The sequence below is a fragment of the Leishmania mexicana genome, chromosome 16 (assembly GCF_000234665.1).
Source record: "Leishmania mexicana MHOM/GT/2001/U1103 complete genome, chromosome 16".
Lineage (NCBI taxonomy): Eukaryota > Euglenozoa > Kinetoplastea > Trypanosomatida > Trypanosomatidae > Leishmania > Leishmania mexicana.
Genome location: NC_018320.1, coordinates 348,307 through 369,755, shown reverse-complemented (window position 1 = coordinate 369,755; position 21,449 = coordinate 348,307). Strand labels below are relative to the sequence as shown.

Sequence of the window (21,449 nt, the reverse complement as noted above, 5' to 3'; positions counted from 1 at the left end):
TCCCCGTGAGGACCTGCCGTTGTGTGGTGCGTAGTGTACGCTGTGTCGGTGCCGCCCTCTGCGACTTGGGAGCCAAATGAATGCCTTGCTTGCAAGCCGCCAAGACCGCTAGTGGGAAGCGTCTTTTACCTTTCTCAGTGCGTCACGTATTCGAGCGTTCGTTCTGTGCGTGTGATCAGTGCGCGCACACGCGCGAAGGCAGGGTGGGGGCAGAGGAGAGGGGGTTGAGGGGACAAAGGGGTACCCGGCGCGTCCGACGAAGACGAGTTGGTAAAACTGCCATCGCCGTCGCCGCGGCTATCACGCGTATGCAAGCGCGGCATCGAAGAACACCGTACACGAGGGCCGCACCAAGGGCTGTACGAACATGAGCACGGCCTGTCGCTCCCACGTACACCAGTTCCTACCGAAGTACGAATCCTTACAGCGGCCGTGTATTTGGCTGTTAGTGTACGCGCATCAGTTCCGTACACCTCGCTCACACGGCGATCAGCCGCGCCGCATCAGCGGTAGAGCATAATATCATTCTCTCTAGTCTCTTCCTTTGCTGTGTGTCAGCTCCTGCCACGACCGCCTGGGCCCTCGAGCATGCGCACGCAAATCACCACACATACACGACAGAGACGGCGGCTCAAAAACGTAATCAACTCGTCGCAGCGTGGCACCGTCCTACATCCCGCGAGCCTCTACGGCTCCGACCACCGCACCTCCGCGGCCATGTCCTCGTACGCCTCCACAGGCAGCGGGTACGTCACAAGCAGGTCACTCTCCGACGCACCATTCACCCAGTGCACCGCCTTCGCCTCCGCGTCCTCGCGCGACACAACCAGCACCACGTCGGCCGCCGACGGCCCAACAGCAACCGCGCGGAAGTCCTCCAGCGACAGCGTCTGCGCAGGCACCGCAAGCGCGTCCCGCAGCGCAGCAGCGCTCCGCACGGGCGCGCCACGCGTCCGCGCGTCCACCACGAACCCGCGCACGCGCAGCCCAGCGCCGCCCCCGCCGCACGTCGACGGCAGCTCCACGCCGCCCCGCATTTCACCCATCGCGCGGCGGGCAATCTCGGCAACGCTCTCACCCCGTCCCGCGGAGTCCACGCTCACCTGCTCCGTGTACGCGCACGCAGGCGCAGGCATCGCGCTCACCACGCGGTGCCCAAGCGCAGCGCGCGCCTCACGCAGCGTCGCGCCGCCGTGCCGCTCCACGCTCACGCGCACGCCGCCACGGTGGTGCCCCGCGAACGCAAGCGCAAGGCTCCGCACAAGCGGGCACACGCCCTCCTCGTACGACACAACACCCACCACCGGCAGCGCCATCAGGTCGCCAAACAGCCTCCGCAGCGCCGCGTCCACACCACCCGCGGCCGCCCCCGCGCCGTCTACGCCGCCCTCGCCGGGGGGCGGGGCATCGCCCACCTCCAGGTACACCGGAGTCGGAAACTTGCCGTGCAGGAAGCCGCGCAGCTGGTCCGCAGCCCTCGCGCTGCTGAACCCGGCGTTGATGTTGAAGTACAGCGGGTTCACCTGCCGCACGCGCTCCACCACCGCCTCGTTCAAAGTCGTGTTATCTACAAACTTCGCAAACACGCACTCCGAGGCCATAAAGCCGCCGCGAAGCGATGCGGGGCCGCAGCCGTCGACGTTGTCCAGCACGATCTGCGTCGGCGGCATCGCGTCCGTCCGCGCCTGTCGCCGGCTCCGGTGCAGCTCCAGCAGGTACGGCAGGAACCTCGGCGACGCCTGCCACGGCCGCGCCATGATGAAGGCGTTGTACATGAACGGGATGAACAGGTCGCGCGCCTTGCGACTGCGGTGGCGAAGCGCTGTCGCCGCAAACTCGCGCTCGTACCGGGTCTCGAAGAAGCGGAACATGTTCGTGCAGTACACGAACGGCGCGTGGGTCGCGTATCGGCGCAGGCGGCGCGGTATCAGCGACCTGTTGGGCAGCGGGTCCGGCGCGTATTGATGCGCGACATCGACCGCCTCGTCGAGGGGTGGTACGGAAACAGAAGTCGAGGCAGCGCCACCAGCGCTCCTGTTCACGCGCTTCAGAGTGTCCCACATGCTGACGAGGGCCTCCGGCAGGTAGTCCTCGTGCAGAACGTCCAGCTCTTGCGTGTTGAACTGCTGCGTGTGCAGCACGCCCTTTGCCCAGGACGCGCCGCTATCTGCGACAGCGCCGGCCGCAATGACGCTCCTCTCCGTCCGCACAATCGTGCCGCCGTACTCGTTGAACAGGTCCGTGATCGCAACGTCGCGGTTCACAAAGTAGTCGTCGTTCATGTACACGTGCACGGCCGTCACGTTGCGCACGCGCCACAGGTGCTGCTCGATCACGTGCGAGTCCACCGTCAGCCGCATCCCGTACGGCATCACGGCGTCCTGGTGCACAGTCGTCACGCGCAGGTGCGTCCCGCGCGACCGCAGCGCCTGCACGCGCGCACCCCCGCACACCCCAGCAAGGAAGTTCTTCGCGCCGTCCACCCACGTCGGGTGGTGCCCGGGCGACACCATCACCACGCGGCCGCGGTGCCACTGCACGTGCTGCTCCACGCTGCGCAGGCTGTGCCGCAGCTCGTCCGTCTCGCGATCACGGTTGTCGACACCGCGGCGGGCAGCATGCTTGAGAGCCTGGAGTACATCACCCGTTGTGCGGATGGGGTGCTGCATGCCTCTCAAAAACTCGGGTGCGCAATGGATGAACCGAAACAGAGCGTTAAGTGGGTTTGCCGGTGCACTGGTGGAGACGGTCGTCGGGTGTTCGGCCGGGCTCGGGGCGGGGGTCAGGAACTTGTAGCCCTTCGCATAGGAGGTGCGTTCCACGGTGAGAATCTCCTCCATGCAGTACATCCGCATTGCCTTCCGATACTGGTGGTTCGCCTCGCTGCCGTTCACGAAGCTGTAGATGATGTCCGCGTCGCCGAAGCGCTCAAGCAGCTCCGCCAGCGTGAAGGTGCGCCGCTGGATCTGCAGCCCAGGCAGTAGGTGCGGCTCCTCCGGGGCATACTGAGCTTGTGCTCCCGGTAGGTTTGGGCGTCGAACCCCTGGTGGGAACTGGGGGGGGAGACGGTGGGCCCATGGTGGTGCTGGGGCTGGATGGAATCCGGCAGTCACGGTGCGCGTCGAAGCGGTTGTTTTGGTAGCATGCGCTGTTCCGGATGCCTCGAAAACGGGTAATAGCACCGTAGCGAGTGTCTCGGATTGAGCTTTGGAGGTCGGCCCAGGTAGAGCATCCGGCGCCGGCGGCGTTGCACCGCGCGCGGGCGGTGTCGAAGGCGGCAAGCGGGAAGATGCAGAAGTCTTGTTCGCACCATGTTTCGTCGTGGATGAGCTGGTTCGTCCTTTCGCCGCTGGCGCTCGAGTAGTGCCTGTCCACTCTCCTTGGCGGCGCAGCCTCTCATCTTGTGGCACTCGCACCATCACATCATCCTTTGACGTTGTCGATGCCCCGACGGCGGCGCCACTGCGCGTATTCGCGGACGACAACATCCCGTGAAATATGCAGCCAAAGAAGAGAAGCGCCACAACGCCGGCAACGATGAAGGAGAGGGTCCCTGCCGCGGCACGTTGTTTTCTGCGGCGCGGGTGCACATCCGTGCTGGCAACCGGCACTCGCACGGCCTCATGAGCGTAAGGGCGTCTGATGACGAGCTGACGCATAGGCCAAAGACACGGCAGAGCCACAGCGTTACAGGCGCAGTATTGGTTCAGCCTCCGTCCAGGGTAAACAGGGTGGACGCATACACACACACACGCGTATACGCAGTACCCGAATACGCATGTGAAGCGGTCTTTGATGTCCACCGTAGCTGTCGGTTAGACCCAGAAAAGCGAGCAGAGGAGAGAAGGGGTGAAGCAAGAATGTCCGGCGCTATGGGGCGTGTCTTTGGAAGATGCATGCGAAGGAGCAAGACAAAGAGAGGGGGGAGCGGGGAAGGTGAGGTGAGGAAGCAGAGGAGAGAAGCAGAGCGGACGGCTCAGCCGGCAGCACGGAAAAGGGCCCCAAACAACACACAAGTGTGGGTGTGTGGGTGTGAGATACCGCACAAGAGGGCACAAAACAGAAGGTGAGGCACACGAACACAAAAAATGTATAGAGAGAGGGAGGGAGGGCAGCGGTGCAGACAACGCGGGGGCGTCACCGCGCGCCTCTACCCTATCAAAGGGAAGGGGAGATGGACTCCGTCTAAGCGGGCTCCCTTGCTTCGCGTGCTGCCTGTTGTGCGACGGGTTTGTCGTCGTTCTGCACGCCGGCGAGATGCCAGAGACGACGACGCACAGAGAGAGGGAAGGAGAGAGCGCAGAGAGTGATGTACACATGTGTATCCGAATACCGTCCTCACCGTCGCCAGCGTGTGTGTGAGAAAGAGAGAAGAGGCGGGAGAGCGAGGTACACCCGAGGCCATGTGTGCGAGTCGTGCCGCTTACACCGAGAGAGCCATACCGGCAGGAGCAGAGCGCGTCTCTTCATACAAGCGCACCGGTACGCCTATACGCCTGTGCCTGTGTGCACGGACGAGAGTGCGGAGCCACCCGTCCCTCCAGCTTCCCGTCCCACCGGGTGGAGCCGTGACGTGCTCGCAAGGCATGGACAGTGGACACAGCGAGAGAGAAGAGGCCCATGACGTCACTGGGGAGCATCCGCAGAGCGAAGCTAAGCCAGAAGTGGCGCTGACAGGCGGAGCGAGCATCGCGCTTGCACTGGACGAGAAAGAAAATCGACCCGCCCCCCTCCTCCTCTCCGCCGATCTCGGCGCACCGCTGTATTTCGAGGCAGGCGTACACAGAACAAAGAAAGATGCGCGTGCACACGCATCCGCTGGCGTAGGAAGGGGCAGGAGAGCGAGAGGTAGCCGCCACCATTCGCCATCCAAGGTGCGCCTCCGGGACGGCATACATGTATGTAGAGAAGAGGATGGGTGAGGGTTTGTTTTTCTTAGAGCTCGCCAGCGGTACGCATCACAGCTGTTGTCTAGATACCACTCCCATCTGCACACTCATCTCCGTCACTCACGAGAGCTCCCCTCCGTCGTCATCCCTCCCTCAATCACATGCAAGTGCCGCTCTCGCGCCCTCAGTGAAGGTGCTGGGAGTTTTTGGGGGAAGGGAGGGAGTGAGCGAAGCAGCGAAGAAAATGAAGAGGGGAGGATGCGGTGGGCGGCCGAGCGGTAGAGAGAGTGCGTGGCGACAGCAAGGTTGCACAGGTGCGGAGGCGAGTGTTGGTAGAGGAGCCCATGCACATGGTCTGTGCTTTTTCCTCCGTGGGTTGCACACAGACACACAAACGCCATGAGGTGTTGCGCCCCCCTCCCGTGGTTGTGTGGACCCTGGACGACACGCCAGAGCTTGTCCTCTACGAGGCCAGTCGTGGACTTCATCCAGTCCCGTAGAGGCGTAATGCCGGGGGAGGGGGCAAAGAAACGACGGAACAGGCGGACGAGAGAGAGACGGAGGCAGGGAGGCAGGGAGGCAGGGAGGAGAAGCCGCGAAGAGAGCGAGAACAAGCGCAAAGGGCACGGAGAGGCAATCCGGCGCCTGCGCGCCAAAGTCGGGCACGCCACTGCGGCCCTTGCGAGAGTAGCAGACAAACGTATATAGGAGAAAAACACAAGAGATAGCGCCTCGTACACCAGCGCACACATGCGCGCGATGAATGCGGCATAGCCTCGGACAGTCACCCGCGACTCACCAAGGACCAAAGAAAAAGAGGACGGAAGTGCCCAATACTCAGGCCTGCGCCATCCGACCCCCGCTCACAAAATAGAGAGCAGCAGCAGCGGCACGTCTTTCTTCGCTCCTTTATTCGCGGCGCAGCGCGCACGCACCCTTCTGCGCCAGCGGTCCCGACTGTCATGGTGTCGACACGCGCGACGTCTGGGCTGCATGCGCCACCCACCCACCCCCCGGGCTATTGCGGTAGCGGTCCAGGAAAACAGAAACAAGCTGCGCCGAACCGAAGCGCGGCACACTTGTCAAGATGACGCGCACGCGCACAGCACACGCCCTTGAGAGAAGGTGTGAGGGCGGGGTCTGTGCACGTGCACCTCTACACCAGCACACACACACAAGCAAGCGCACACGCCACGGGGGTGGGAGATGCCGGAGGAATGGGGCAAGGGTGCGAGAGAACCCATCAGCCTGCTGAGACGCGACGCAACGCGAAGCCCATAAGCAGCGCGAATCGAAAGAGAGGTGGGGGGTCAATGTGAAGGCGCGTCTATCGAAAGCAAGGAGGCAGAGAGGCAAGAGACACGCATATAGATGGATACATGTACATACACGTTTGTGTGCCGGAGAGTGTGCGTGTCGTTAGCAGTGGGAGAGGCTGGGGGTATGTATGCGTCGCTCAAGGGGGACAGATGGCTCACTGCATCCCTACGACGCTGATGACGGAATCGATGAAGCGGCTGATCATTTTGCGCTGACGCGTGGAGCCGTGGAGGGAGAGAGGGAGGGAGGGGGAAAGAGGAAAGCAGGGCCCATATTGTCGTACGGGAGGAGAGATGAAAGAACTGTGCAGCAGAAGAGTTAGGGGAAGGGGTGCCAAGACGCGCTCGGGCGCCTCTGCATACTCCTCAGCGGGAGGTGCTGTTTTCACATGCGAGAGAGAGAAGCAAGGCGTGAAGCCGCTACATCTCGCACACAAAAACCGCAGCGACACGGCGGCAAGCGGCCACCCCACGGCATATCAAGCAATGCAACATCAGATGCCAGCACACAAAGCCTTACACATAGCGTACCTGAAGCTACCCAGCCAGCTAACATACCTTGTTGGGATGCGTCCTGGTTCAACGTCGGTCATCAACATCAGCGGCTCACTGTTTCCTCCGGGCCCTCTTGAGGCTACGGCAACTGGTGCCTCACAGTTCTTCACAAGACGGCCACCACACACTCTGATCCACGTAATGGAAAACATTTATTGTCGTCCCGAGTGGTTAGCGAAAGGTGAAGGGGTACACGGAAAAAGAAGATGGTGATGTGTGGTCGCTAGAGCTCCATGATCGTCGCAAGCGCTGTTCACCATTCCCTCACCTTGAAGCGAACAAGTTGAACCACAGCTTTGTTACCCTTGCCACCCGCATTGATCCTTTGTAGGCAGACATCTGGCCAGGACCACACCCTATCCGATTCGCGGCAACGGGAGTGGCATCGGTGGCACACTGGCCGAACAGAACTTGAATCTCTCGCCATGTGGGAGAGAGCACACGCAGACATCACGTTACTCGCGAGACGGGCCATGACACGTTTCTTGCGCCGCCGCGAGTCCACTTACACATATTGGTGGGGTGTGTGGGTGGGGGGGGGGCCTCTCTCTTGTTGCGCAGTCCATGTAGACAGTGCCACCCGCTCAAAACCGCCGGAGGGGGCGCAGTGAGCTGTCGGTGTGCCAGCTTCTTCACAGATCTGGGAGCTGGGATGCTGCATGGCGACACGCTGACGGCAACGCAAGTGCAGAGGCCGATACAAGACGGCACCGTAAAAGACAACGTGAGGACGGCGCTGACACGGTGATGAAGCAGCGATAGGCGTACCACACAGAGCTGAGCACCGAAGGACGGAGAGCTGATGGCCCCACGTGGGGGTGCCACGAGTTCATCATGTCTAACCTCGGCGTACAACTGTCGTGTCTTCCAGCGAGGAGTACACAAGAGAACCCAACAGAAAACATGCTTCTTGTGTGTTTTCCCCTTTTCCTCCTCGCCCACTCACCCCTCCCCCATTTCACATCTGGAACTCCGCGCGACTGCAAGAACAACAACAAGGCGAGATGCACGGCGCAGCAACGCCGCACCATGCTTTGGCGTACGCGATATGACGTCATCACAACGAGATGTGACGCTATATTTAAAACAAGAAAGACATTAAGCACTGCCTACATACATACATGTAGATATATATATATATATATACCTTGGATATATATATCAGAGATGTGTATATGTCGATACACCTCGTATACATTATACACATATATACATATACATACACATACGTATACATATATATATGTATACAAGCATGAGGAGGAGAAGGGGGAGGGGGCGACGGCAAAAGAAAAGGCGACGAGCAGCTTTAGCGACAGACAAGCGCACGTACAAACCCGTGGTGGGCAGGCGAGGGGTGTGGTTGCACTTCCTATCGAAAACCTCGCATTTTATGGGCGATTGTGTGTGGAGGGAGGACAGCGCTTGCACCCCTTCCACCGGGGATTTTCGGCCTGCGCAAAGACTGAGACAACCCGTGGGTGAGTGGGGAAGGGGGGAGAGAACGTTCCAGCCCTCTTCCCCTGCGCCCGTGCGGCTCCGTGCACACACTCCTCACTTGCCTTTGTCCGCCAACGTCCCCCTCCTCCATACGAACCCAAACGCCCTGTGTTCCACTTTCTTCCGTCCACCTTCGAATTTCACTTGCAAGTCTAGCGGCACGCTCGAAACCGGAACGGCTGTGCCACGACACGCACCCGCGCACACTCATCCCCCCATCCATGGTCAACACAGCACCGCATAGCATCACCACAACGCCAGGCAAAACTGTGGGCGTAACGGCAAGCGGAGGGGACGGAAAAGCACAGACGGCGCAGCGGGCTTGACACAGTAACCACCTACACACCCACACACCCCTGCGCACAAAGTCCACTGCAGAGTTAGCTCCCCTACAGCCCATTACTTCCCTGGGTCCACACAGGAACAGTGCCGCAAAGGTGCCGGCTGGAGTCCCAATGGGCCGCAGCCGGGCACGCTCGGGATCTCTCTGTACTAGAATACTGCGCCACCGTTTGGTCATCTCTCTCCTCCCTCCCTCCCGGCGCTTCCTCCGTCTCCCTTCCCCGCGCTTGGTCGCTACACATAGACCATATATCGCTCTACGCCACCGACCACCGCACCTCCGCGGCCATGTCCTCGTACGCCTCCACAGGCAGCGGGTACGTCACAAGCAGGTCACTCTCCGACGCACCATTCACCCAGTGCACCGCCTTCGCCTCCGCATCCTCGCGCGACACAACCAGCACCACGTCGGCCGCCGACGGCCCAACAGCAACCGCGCGGAAGTCCTCCAGCGACAGCGTCTGCGCAGGCACCGCAAGCGCGTCCCGCAGCGCAGCAGCGCTCCGCACGGGCGCGCCACGCGTCCGCGCGTCCACCACGAACCCGCGCACGCGCAGCCCAGCGCCGCCCCCGCCGCACGTCGACGGCAGCTCCACGCCGCCCCGCATTTCACCCATCGCGCGGCGGGCAATCTCGGCAACGCTCTCACCCCGTCCCGCGGAGTCCACGCTCACCTGCTCCGTGTACGCGCACGCAGGCGCAGGCATCGCGCTCACCACGCGGTGCCCAAGCGCAGCGCGCGCCTCACGCAGCGTCGCGCCGCCGTGCCGCTCCACGCTCACGCGCACGCCGCCACGGTGGTGCCCCGCGAACGCAAGCGCAAGGCTCCGCACAAGCGGGCACACGCCCTCCTCGTACGACACAACACCCACCACCGGCAGCGCCATCAGGTCGCCAAACAGCCTCCGCAGCGCCGCGTCCACACCAGCCGCGGCCGCCCCCGCGCCGTCTACGCCGCCCTCGCCGGGGGGCGGGGCACCGCCCACCTCCAGGTACACCGGAGTCGGAAACTTGCCGTGCAGGAAGCCGCGCAGCTGGTCCGCAGCCCTCGCGCTGCTGAACCCGGCGTTGATGTTGAAGTACAGCGGGTTCACCTGCCGCACGCGCTCCACCACCGCCTCGTTCAAAGTCGTGTTATCTACAAACTTCGCAAACACGCACTCCGAGGCCATAAAGCCGCCGCGAAGCGATGCGGGGCCGCAGCCGTCGACGTTGTCCAGCACGATCTGCGTCGGCGGCATCGCGTCCGTCCGCGCCTGTCGCCGGCTCCGGTGCAGCTCCAGCAGGTACGGCAGGAACCTCGGCGACGCCTGCCACGGCCGCGCCATGATGAAGGCGTTGTAGAGGAAGGGCACAAACAGGTCGCGGGCGCTGCGGCTTCGGTGGTGCAGGGAGTTGTAGGCAAGCTCCGCCGCATACCGCGTCTGCAGGAACCGGTGCATGTTCGTGCAGTACACGAACGGCGCGTGGGTCGCATAGCGGCGATGGCGGCGCGGCAGTGCAGTCGGCGGCAGTGACGCGGGAACGTGCGCGTACGCAGCGTCGACCATGTCATTCAGCGCTATCGGCGGCACCGGGTCGCCCACGCCAGAGGCCCCGCGCTGCACCCGCTCAGCAGACCACTGCCGCTCGAGGGCCTCCGGCAGGTAGTCCTCGTGGTGCAGGTCCAGCTCCATGATGTTGAACAAGTGTGTGTTGCGCACACCCTCTGACCAGGTGCCGTCGGAAGGCGGTCCCAGAACTCCCTTCCGCAGGATGCCCCTCTCCGTCCGCACAATCGTGCCGCCGTACTCGTTGAACAGGTCCGTGATCGCAACGTCGCGGTTCACAAAGTAGTCGTCGTTCATGTACACGTGCACGGCCGTCACGTTGCGCACGCGCCACAGGTGCTGCTCGATCACGTGCGAGTCCACCGTCAGCCGCATCCCGTACGGCATCACGGCGTCCTGGTGCACAGTCGTCACGCGCAGGTGCGTCCCGCGCGACCGCAGCGCCTGCACGCGCGCACCCCCGCACACCCCAGCAAGGAAGTTCTTCGCGCCGTCCACCCACGTCGGGTGGTGCCCGGGCGACACCATCACCACGCGGCCGCGGTGCCACTGCACGTGCTGCTCCACGCTGCGCAGGCTGTGCCGCAGCTCGTCCGTCTCGCGATCGTCAAGGCCCGGCCGCGCGTGACCCATCACCGTGGCGACCAAGTCGTGGGTCGAGTGAATGTTGACGTACGCATTTTTCAGGTAGGGCGGCAGGCACGTCGGCGTGTTGCTCGCCATCATGCTCTGCAACGCAGCAGGGAGGCGACCGCCCTCCCAGTACGTCGTGTTCTCCAGGCTCCGTAGTTTTGATAAGCACCACATCCGCATTGCCTTCCGATACTGATGGTTCGCCTCGCTGCCGTTCACGAAGCTGTAGATGATGTCCGCGTCGCCGAAGCGCTCAAGCAGCTCCGCCGGCGTGAAGGTGCGCCGCTGGATCTGCAGCCCAGGCAGTAGGTGCGGCTCCTCCGGGACGTACTCGCCCTCCTCGTACTGCCTCGCGACGTCTTCGAAAACCGGCTCTGGCCGCGCTGTTCGCCGATCCTGCGAGTCCAGGATGTTGATGTACGATGGGTGAAAAGCACTCGTAGTGTTGTTCACGTCCGCTGCAGGCGTCGCTAACTCTGTAGTGGCGCTGCAAATCTCAGGAAAATCGGCACAGCTGAGAAGGCGATGGACCATGAGGAGCAACATGGCGGCAATGACACAGACGGCGAGAACGACGCTGCGGAAGCATCGCTGTGCGCGGCACTTCGACGGAGAGGGTGCTTGTCGTCTGAGGAGCCAGGACCTGCGCAGCGACGAAGGTCGTGTCCACCACATCGGTAAGAGCTCACGGGAGGCAATGTGGCTGCATCAGCGTGCAGGTGATCCCTCTGAAGGCTACCGCCTTGGTTTTCGATGACGACTGGATACCTTAAAGACAGTGTCCAACAGCGGTTCTGCGCCGTGGGGGCCACAGTGCAGCCCCGGAAGACAGAAAGGTGTGAGGAAGAAGATGGTAGGGTGAGCCGTCCGGGATGCGAGGTTCCATGAAAGTGAGGGCGGGGGGAAGCCCAGCTGCTTCTAGAAGGGGAGCAGACGCGGTGCGGTTCGTCAGTCGACAGGCTCGCCCCTCCCACTCTCTCCTCTTCCTACACCGACGTTGCACATCTGAACACGCACACACGCACACATGCACACAAACACCCGCAGGACGCGGGAAGGTGCCACGCCCTTTTGGGGGTGGGCGACATGTGTGTGCCGGCGGTGGAACGGCGCTCTTTGCGGTGCATTCAGTCAGAAAAGGAGGCGCCAGTGGAGTCACACAACACGGATGTGTGCTGGATGTATGCGCAGCGGAAGTCGCTGGCTGTCACCAGCGCGCTCAGGCAACGACGAGCAAACCAAAGGCGGCAGCGCGCACAACCCTCGACTCATGGAAATGCACACAAGCGCGCACACGGCCCACTTCACGGTATATGGCGCTGTCTCGTCCGCCTGTCGATGGGCAGTCCGCCGCACCCCTTTCCCTGAAGAAAGTCTCACGCCTAAGAGCACCTGTGCGCTCCTCAGCACCGTTTCCAGCGCTTACGTGCCTACCTGCGTGTGTGCGCGTGTGTGTGGGTGTCCCGGTTTACATTACGCTGTGGATTGCACAGCGACAGGGTGCCGGGAGACGAGAGAGAGAGAACGGTGAAGCGAAACACAGAAAACAAAAAAAAAGAAACGCCAAAGGCACGATGAAGTCACGAAGTATGCGGGCAATGGGCGCCGGTGGGGGAAGGGAAGAGGAGGGGGGAAGAGGAGGGGGGAAGAGGAGGGGGGAAGAGGAGGGGGGAAGAGGAGGGGGGAAGAGGAGGGGGGAAGAGGGGGCCACGGCGGAGTCAGCAGCGCACGTGCGCCACCACAAGAGGAAGGAGAGAGAAGGAGAGACAGCCGAGAGAGAACAACCACAAATACATATATATATATAGTAAGCAGCGCACTCGAGCGCACACAACAGACGTTAGACACTTAGCACACGAAACAGCAAACCCAGAGGTATACAGAGATAGAGAGGAGCCGAGAAAAGAGCACGGAGAGAGTGAAACCGCACACCTACACGCGCGCACACACACACAGAGAGAGGGAGGGAGGGAGGAAGAAGTCTACGGCAACAAGGAACACCATTGGCAATCAACAAAAACGGCTAAACACAACGACAACGAAACAAAACAAATATTGTGTAAGAGGCGGAGGCACGGGTGCGATGCTCAGAAGCAGGTGGACGGCGACATGGTCGAACACAAAGACGAGAAACGAAATGGAGGGGCAGAGGGGGAGGGAGAGGGAGGGAGGAAGACGCCGGCGTGCGAAGATGCTCGCGCCTTTTTCCCTGCAGCGTTTCATTTTGTTGCTGTTGTTTTCCCCGTTGCTGGAGTGCTTTCAGTTCATGCGCTGATCATTTCTTTTCTTTTCGGCTCCGCTCTCTACAAAATGCCCCTTACGTGTGCTAGCGTGTACGCCTGCCACCTCTGACACCGCAGCCGCACAAGAAGTGACGTAGGAGGGGGAAGACAGAGAGAGAGAATGCCACACAAGATATCTGTGGTGCACCTCTTCGAACAGCAGCCATCTCCGCCTTACAGCGTCCTTTGAGCGCCCCTCCCCCCCCCTCAGACGCGAAGGAGAAGCTGAATCGCTCTTTACTCTCTCCAAATTCTCCCTGTTCGATTTTCGCGCCGCATGACGCAGACTAAGTTACCCCCCCCCCTCCACCAGCGTGCACCTCCTCGCCATTTCATTCTGCCCTTATTCCTGGCTCCTGCACGCCACTCGTGGTCCTCCATTGTCCCCCCCATTTGTTCCTTTGAGGGGATAGAGGGGGAGAGTATCCTCTCACCCTCGCTATGGAGAAAAGGGAGCTGACTCTGTCGTCGTCGACCCGGCACTGTGCACCGGATGCCACCACAAGAGGAGGGGGAGTGCATCTAGGGCCCCCGGTCGACTTTATTTCTGGCTTCTGCATGCCCGTGGGTGTGTGCGAGCGTGTGAGGGTGGCGGAGTGCCGGAGAGCTACACACACACACAGAGAGAGAGAGACGGATGGTGTGTCGAAGGGGCGCGCTGAAAAGCAAAGCGTCTTCTACGGAACCACAGCGAGAAATAAAAAAATAAAGACAATATATCGCGAGGACGCGAAACGAGGACGTCAACGCGCGTCCTCATACATCATCCACAGCGTAAAGATGGCGGCAGATTCCCTCTAGGGCCCTGGCCATCCCCGGCCCCCTCCCTTCCCTCGCTGACTACTCCGCCGTCATCACAGCAGGTGACAGGCCTCCATTGTCTGCAGCAAAGAGGTCATGAGGACGTCCAACGCACCCGCTGTGGGGACGGGGACCGCGTGCAGGTACGCGTGGCGGACCGCCGCCGCCGCCGTGATGCGATGATTCGGCTCATACAGGAGGCACTGACGCAGAAGGTCCACACCCTCTGTCGTCACGCAACTATCAAGGCCAGTGGCGGACATGTACTCGTCGAACAGCGGGCGGTCAAACCACAGCTCGACGGGAAGTTGGTACGTGTTGGCTGAGCTGCGAGCGCTCTCCTCTCGCTGCTGAATGGCCTTCAAGCTGTGGTAGAAGCGTTTGTGCGCAATCTGCGTGAGAAGGTCTGGAGCACGGCTTCCGGTGTGAGACTGCGAGGAGGGTGCCTGCTGCTCCTGTTGCTGCACTGTCACGTCGCTGCCGAAACGCAAGTCGGGCCGCTCCGCTGCCGCGCGCGATGCACGCTCGAGCCGCTCCATCGTGCCGGGGTAGGAGGGCATGGACGGCCACGTCTCTCGCGTCGGTGAGCCTAACAGCCAGAACATGCGCAGTAGCTGCTCATCCTCGTGGCGGCCGCTAAAGAGCACCTTGCTTGTTGCCATTTCGAAAAAGATGGCTCCCATGGACCATATGTCGACTGGATAGGAGTACAGCGCCGATCCCATCAGTACATCAGGGCTGCGGTACCACAGCGTCACCACCTCGTGCGAATACTTCTTCACCGGGATCTCCTCCACACGCGCCAGACCAAAGTCGCCAATCTTCACAATGAGCTGGTTTGGTGCGTTACTCGGTGCCGCCGCCGCCTCCCACGGCGAGACGCTGTCCCCTCCGGCAAACAGGTTTGGACGTCCAACGCTGCCTGCAGTCGACTGCACGTCTCCGCCAACAGCGGTCGGGACGCCGCTAAATGGTGGTGGCTGCTGGTGATCTTGGTGAGGGGATGGAGAGGCCGTCAACGCCGCAAAGTCTGGCGCGCGCACGTTTACGAAAATGTTCTGTGGCTTCATGTCGCGATGCACCACGCTACGACTGTGCAGATACTCGAGCCCGATGAAGATCTGCTTCAGAATGGGCCGCACCTCCGCCTCGGCATCCAGCAAGCGTTTCGGGCGCGACTCCATGAAACGCTTCAGGTCGCAGTCGCACAGCTCAAAGATCATTGTGATCTTGGGGGGTTCGAAGAGGACCTCAAAGAGGTCGACTACATTGTCGTGCCGAAGCTCCTTCAGCAAGCAGATCTCGCGGATGGCGGCACCGGGGACGCCCTCGTCATCGCTAGTGACCACCATCCGCTTGAACGCGACCACCTTCCCCGTTTGAATCTCCGTGCCCTTGTAGACGCTGCCGTAAGTGCCCTCACCGAGCTTCACCACGTGCTTGTACCGACCCGCAGTCGACATCTTTTGGCGCCGGCCAGGCGTTGACGGGCTACCGTGCTACCAAATGGTTGTTAGAAACCCCACGCGCGCGCCCACACTCTACCCCCGAGACGACAGCACAGAGGTGATGCGAGAGGACTGCAGAGAGTGGGGGATGCCGCAATGGTGAGGAAGCCCCGCACCCTACTCGAGAAGGCACCTCAACCTCCGCCGACAAAGGGTGGCGTCTGTGAAACTCGGGCAAAATTCTTTCCCTAAGACCTTCGATCCACCTGTCCTCGATAGAACGTGTGTGTGTGTGGCGCTCGCGTGTGCAGAGAGACGTGCGTGTGCGTTGTCTTCGCTGCTGCTCGCTACTGTCGGGGGACTCGTAGGGAGCCGCTGAGTCGAGTAAGAAGTGCGTCTCCCAGCGAAAACCCTGGACAGCTACCAAGAAACGCAAAAATAATAATAATAACAATAAATAAGGAGAACGCGCATGCCCTCGAAAGCGGGCCAGCAACTTTCCTTTGTGTTCCGTTGACGGAGCAGAGGAGATCCCTCAGGCAGCGACAAGGGCAACGTGCGTGAGAGGCGAAGAGGAGAGCACAACGCGGAAAAAAAAAGTACAAGATAGAAACGAGGAGGCCAAGGAAGGCGAGGGGAAAGATGTGTGAAGGGGGAGAACTGACGTCCACACACGTACAAAAGGCACCAAAAAAAAACTAATAATAAATAAGAAAGCACACAAACGGTATTATCCAATGGGAAGGGAAGACGGAAAGGTATTTGATTGGTCGAGTACCAAACACCGGCGCTTACACCCTCCGTGGACACAACTGTGCGTGTGTGTATCTGTGTAACTCTGTGCGGCTGCGGCACCGTCTTTGCATTTATCAGTGAGAGAGGAGGGGAGGACTTCGGGGACGCTCCGTAGAGAGTGAGAGAGCAGGAGGAGCGATGGGGGGAGGGGGACTCACAGAAGGACGCGGATCCAGCAGAACCGCAAGCTTGCACTCTACAACACGCAAGCAGGCGCCAGTGCTCCTCAGTCGGAACGCAGTCCCCTCCTCCGGGGGGGGGGAATTGGGGTGAGTAAGCGAGAAGGTCCAAGGAAAATCAGGCGAAGCAGAAAAAAAGGAGAGAAAAACAGAAGAAGCACAAGTTTGACAGATACACACGGAAGGCGAAAGTGGCTAAAGAAGAAGGCGAGACCGGCACAAAGAGAACAACAGGGAGACGTGAGCCGCCGAGGATGTGTGCATGTGCGTGTGCGCGTGTGTGGGTGTATAAATACATATATATATATATATAACAAATATATAGGAAGAGAGGGAGTGATATATATATATATAGATATATAGATATGATAACAATAAGAATGCCCACGGGAGGAATCAAGGGTGCCGCTTCGCTTCCCCCTCCCCTTCGTCTGTTTCGTGTCGCCCCCCTCCCCCCTTTCCGCCTGTGTCGAAATAAATACGCCACTCGAAAAAAAAGGGAGGGAAAGATGGGAAGGAAAGGATAAACGTTTTTAAAATAAATGATCAACGTGTACGCGGCAACAAGACAAGCACAAGGGCAACCAGCACGGCAGAGGGAGAGAAGGGTAAACCATCCAACGGAACCGCAGCGGCGGTTCACACAGCCAACTTCGGAAACAGAAGAGGGAAGAGAGCGGGGAAAAAAAAAGGAGCGGTGACACGGTGTGAAGAGGGAGGGAAAGAAAGAATACCGCAAACCAGACGGGAGAGCCGCACCTTCTACAACCTAACGCCAACTGTTCCAGTTCAGTGGTGTATGTCTGTATGTGTCTGTGTGTGTGTGTGTGTGTCTGTGTCTGTGTGTGTGTGTGTGTGTCCTGTTGTTCGCTTGTCTCTCCAGGACAAACAAAAGGAGTGGGTGAGGTGTATTGGGAAGGGGGGTGGTACGAAATGTTGCATGTACGCTTGTGCGCCTGTATTTGAGGAGGAAGGGAGGGGGGGTTAGAGTGTATGGTGATGGATACCCCACCCGGAAGTACACACAGACTGTACGGAGACAGAGAGGGAGAAAGTGAAAGGTGGTACAGGGGGGGGGGCACGGTGCGTTGCTAACAACTGCAGTCGTGCGCTGATATGTGCGTTGGCGTGCGCGCAACCAAGGGGAAAGAGAACGGAGGGGTGGAGCGATATCATGGCATGTTGATCAGGGAAGGGTGCAGAGGAGCAGGATGAGGTCGAGCTTCCCCGAGGGTCATTCCCATGCTTTGTCCATGACTGTTTGGAGCGTGAACCGCTTTCCGGCCTCGGCGTAGAGGTGTGGGAAGACGAAACAAACGGAATCTGCGGCCACCTCATATGTATCCCCCGTTTCCCCCTCCTCTACCTGCCGCAGCTCTACCCATCCAATCACCGACAGTTATCAGCGAAGGTGATGACGACCGCGAACAAGTGCAAGCGGGAAGGAGAGGGAAAGCTCTCACACGCCTAGTGTATGCACGGCAACAGCGTCATGTGAAACCAACCCCTCGAGCACACGCCGGTTCGCGTACACACACACACAGGGAGGACCTCCTGTGCGCCCTATTGCCTGTAGTGAGGTGAATGAGAGTCGGGGGAGGGGGAGGGGGCGCTGATACGCAACTTTCCTCGGTCGTTTATATGTCTATCGAGTGCCCAACCACACGCACACGCATCGAAACGGCTACAGCAGCCGTAGCACCACACAACGGTGAGAGCGAGCTGCGGAGGGGGGACGGGCAGGAAAAGACCCCCGGCGCACGCACCCACGGAAAAGAGGAGCACACAATTCACGCGAGGACGAGGAGTGCAGGAAGGAGAAGGCCGCGTCTCTTATCACACGCATGTCCGCCGTGAGGCCCATCCACACCCCACCTTGCCTTCCCCTGGTCTCTCCCCCCCCCTTGGGCCTCCACTGCGCTTTCTCTTTGTCTATTACATGCCACGAAAGGAAACGCAGCTGATCCCCTCACGGCCCGTGAATACTTCGACACACACACATACATACCCGTCAATGAAACCTACGGGGTCTCAGTGGCGCGACTCGTACGCTCGCAACTTGGCGTTCAACTGCCCGATTGCCGCGTCCTTGCGGCCAATCAGCGTGTGGGCGTCTTGAATTCGCCTATTCGTGTCTGCCAGCTCCTCCTGCATTCGGCGCACCTCCTCTTCGTTTGATGTGAGTCGGGAGCTGAGCAGACGCACTGTCCCCTGCAACTCCTGATTCAGCTGCTCTCTGTACTTGGCATCCTCCAGCAGCTTCGCCCGAGCCGCATCAGCCTGCTCCAGTGCCATCTCCAAGTCCGATCGCACGCCGGCCGAGTTTTGGTGCATCTGTGAGAGCTCTCGTTGATATTGGGTGCATGTGGCCTGCGACTTGGCCAAGTCGCTGCGCAGCCCGTTCAGAAGCTCATCCATACGGCGTATCTCCACCTCGTGCGCCTCCCGAAGATCTTCCATTTCCTCTTGCAACCCACCCTCGCGCATGGCGGCCTCGCGATGCAACCGCCCCACCTCCTCTCGCATCCGCTGCAACGTCGTCTCCTTCTCCACAATCGCCTCTCGCGCGCGACCGACCTCACCGCGCACCTGCTCGGCCGCAATGCGGGAAGCCGCCAGCTCCGCGTGGTGCCGTTGCACCTGCTCCTCCAGCTTTCCCTCCATCTGCTGAAGCTGGCGAGCGTAGTCCTGCTGCTGTTCCTGCAGCCTCCGCTCTGTCATGTGTAATTGGTTCTCGAGCTCCTCGCGGTAGAGCTTCTCCTCGGCGAGTTGACGCTCCACCTGTCGCTTTTCTTCCTGGAGAAGGGTGCCACGCTCCCGTTCGTGATTCACGACCGCGCGCAAGTCCTCCACCTCAACACGAGCATCCTGCAGCCTGCGGTTTGCTTCCTCCAGTGAACGGCGCTCTTCGTTGACCTGCTTGGCCGTGCCCTGTACTCGGCTCTCTGTCTCTTTCAGCTGCCGCTCCAGCTGCTCGCATGCCGCCTCCAGCTGCGTCTTGCTGGTGCGCAGCTGTGTGATAACTTGAGCAGCCTCCTTCTCCCGCTGCACTGCCGTGTCCTTCGCCTTCCCGAGCTCGTCCACAGAGGCTCTTTCCAGCATACCTATCTTCTCCTTCGCCGCCTCGAGAGCGCTGCTGCGCTTCGCCAGTTCATCACGCAGCTGCTGCGCATCGGCCGCCTGCTGCGTCAGCTGATCCTGCGCGTACCCCAGATCGGTAAGTGCCGTGCGCAGCTTCGTTCGCATTGCCTCTACGGCGGCTTGGTGCGCCTGCTCTGTCGACCGCTCCCGACTGCGCTGGTCTGCCTGGACTGTCTCCAGCTCGTTGGAGAGGCGCTGGTTTGCCTTTTCCAGGTTGTCCGCGCGCACCCGCAGCACCTCCACATCCGCCTCACGGTCCTTGCGTGCCTCACTCTCCTCCGTCAGCTGCTGTACCGTCGCGTCGAGCTCCTTCTGAAGAGCCGCCACCTTGTCACGGTGCTGACGCTGCAGCACCTCACGCTGTTTGAAGCTGCCCTCTACGCTCAGCTCCTTCTCCTGACGCGCCTGTTCCAGCGCCTGCCGCAGAGCCTCGACGGACTTGCTCTCCCTCCTCGCGGCCTTCTCCAGGTCATGGCGCAACTCCTCCTCTTGTTTGCCGTGCGTCTCCTTCAAGCGATTCACCTCCTCTCGCAAACTGTCCGTGTCGCGGCGGTACGCCTGCTTCAGCGTGTCGAGTGTGTACTGGTACTCCTCCTCGGTGACACGCTGCTTCTCCTCGTTTTTCTGCAGCTGATCGGTGAGAGCCTGCTGCTTGGCCGCGTGCTGGGTGGCAGCCCTCTGCAGCTGCTCCTGCATGGCGGCGAGCTGCTCGGTGAGGGCTTGGCATTCCTGTTGCATGTTGGCCTGCAGACCCTTCGTCTTGCTAGCGGCGTCCGACCGCTCCTTGTCGAGCTGCGCCGTAACGTTCTCCACCTTCTCTTGCAACCCCTCCAGCTCCTCCTCCGCCACCTGGTGCTGTTTCGCTAAGTCGTCGTACTCGCTCTTGAGCTTGTCGAGGGCGCCGCGCAGGTACGTGATCTCGCGTCCTTGCTCCGCGATCAGCGACTCTGTTTGTTCGCGGTAGTCTGCCATGATGTAGCTCTTCTCATCCCGCTCGCGATCCAGCAGCTCCAACAGTTCCTTCTTGCGCCGCGTCGCGTCCTCCGCCGCCTTGCTCTTCTCAGCCATCGCGTTCTCGGAGACCATCTTGAGCACGTGCAGCTGATCGCGCAGCTGCCGGGTTTGCGCCTCGTGTTCTTCGCGGGCGGCAGCGGCCTCGTCGGCGTAGCGGTCACGCAGCGCACGCAGATTTCCACGCTCTCGATCCAGCGCAGCCTCGAGTGTATCAGCCCGCATTCCACGCTTCGCACACTCCTCACGCATATCGGCCAGCTCACGTTCCGCCGTGATGAGCATCGCCCGAATTTCCGCGTGGCGGCTAGGACTGTAGCCGGCATCACTGCCAGTTGCGATATCGCGGCAACCGTACGACGGAATCGCCGTGTCCCCAGGAGGCGCGACGTAGTGCACCAAGGAACGCTGAGAAGGCGTGTAGCCGGAGCTGTTCATACCAGCTGGTGACGTTGTCGCCGCCGCGCTGAGGCGCTGGTCGTAGAAGGTGGACTCAGAGGAAAAAGTGCGCGGTGCAGAACCGCCTGAAGCGTAGCCTCCCGACGGGCGAGCCATGGAGGAAGCAGTGTCCTGGACAGGACTAGCGCCACTGATGTGGCACCGTGGCAGGGACCCAGCTGTATACGTAGCCCGTGCGCGACCCTCACCCTGTCGCTCGCCGTTCAATGGCGAATCGTTGAACCCGACTGTGACGTTGTGGGGACTGCCTGCGCTAGGGTGAAAGCTGTTGGTACCCTGCGCAGCACCGCGATCAGCAGTAGCGGCGGCTGAGGCAACCAAGCCATCCCTCGGCATCAGATCTTCAGCGCCGTTGGCGTGACTGGCGCCGCGGCGGAAGGGTGATCGAGGAGCAGAATCCACAAGCTCCTCGTCGGCCGGAGGTGCATATCTCTTGGTGCCAGAAGCCTCCGTCGTCCTCTGCGCGTGTTGCACTGGGCTCTTCGCGAGAGGCGGTAGCACCTCGTCGCCTCCCAGCTCTGTCGCCGCACTGCCTGCAACGCTGA

General features: G+C 60.8%; 4 protein-coding genes across 4 annotated transcripts; all 4 read right to left on the bottom strand.

Moving 5' to 3' along the window:
- Window positions 1-686: 686 nt before the first annotated feature.
- On the bottom strand, window positions 687-3,659 carry LMXM_16_1005 (hypothetical protein, unknown function; the record flags this gene model as incomplete). Its single annotated transcript, XM_003873738.1, has 1 exon — window positions 687-3,659. One exon carries the CDS (start codon window positions 3,657-3,659, stop codon window positions 687-689), a length of 2,973 nt encoding a protein of 990 aa, XP_003873787.1.
- A 5,203-nt stretch (window positions 3,660-8,862) lies between these two features.
- On the bottom strand, window positions 8,863-11,463 carry LMXM_16_1000 (conserved hypothetical protein; the record flags this gene model as incomplete). The annotated part of the gene is made up of 1 exon (XM_003873737.1): window positions 8,863-11,463. The coding sequence occupies one exon, from the start codon at window positions 11,461-11,463 to the stop codon at window positions 8,863-8,865; it is 2,601 nt and encodes an 866-aa protein (XP_003873786.1).
- A 2,461-nt stretch (window positions 11,464-13,924) lies between these two features.
- Window positions 13,925-15,334, bottom strand: LMXM_16_0990 (putative protein kinase; the record flags this gene model as incomplete). Its single annotated transcript, XM_003873736.1, has 1 exon — window positions 13,925-15,334. One exon carries the CDS (start codon window positions 15,332-15,334, stop codon window positions 13,925-13,927), a length of 1,410 nt encoding a protein of 469 aa, XP_003873785.1.
- Window positions 15,335-18,324: 2,990 nt separating this feature from the next.
- Window positions 18,325-20,520, bottom strand: LMXM_16_0980 (conserved hypothetical protein; the record flags this gene model as incomplete). Its single annotated transcript, XM_003873735.1, has 1 exon — window positions 18,325-20,520. The coding sequence occupies one exon, from the start codon at window positions 20,518-20,520 to the stop codon at window positions 18,325-18,327; it is 2,196 nt and encodes a 731-aa protein (XP_003873784.1).
- Window positions 20,521-21,449: the final 929 nt, after the last annotated feature.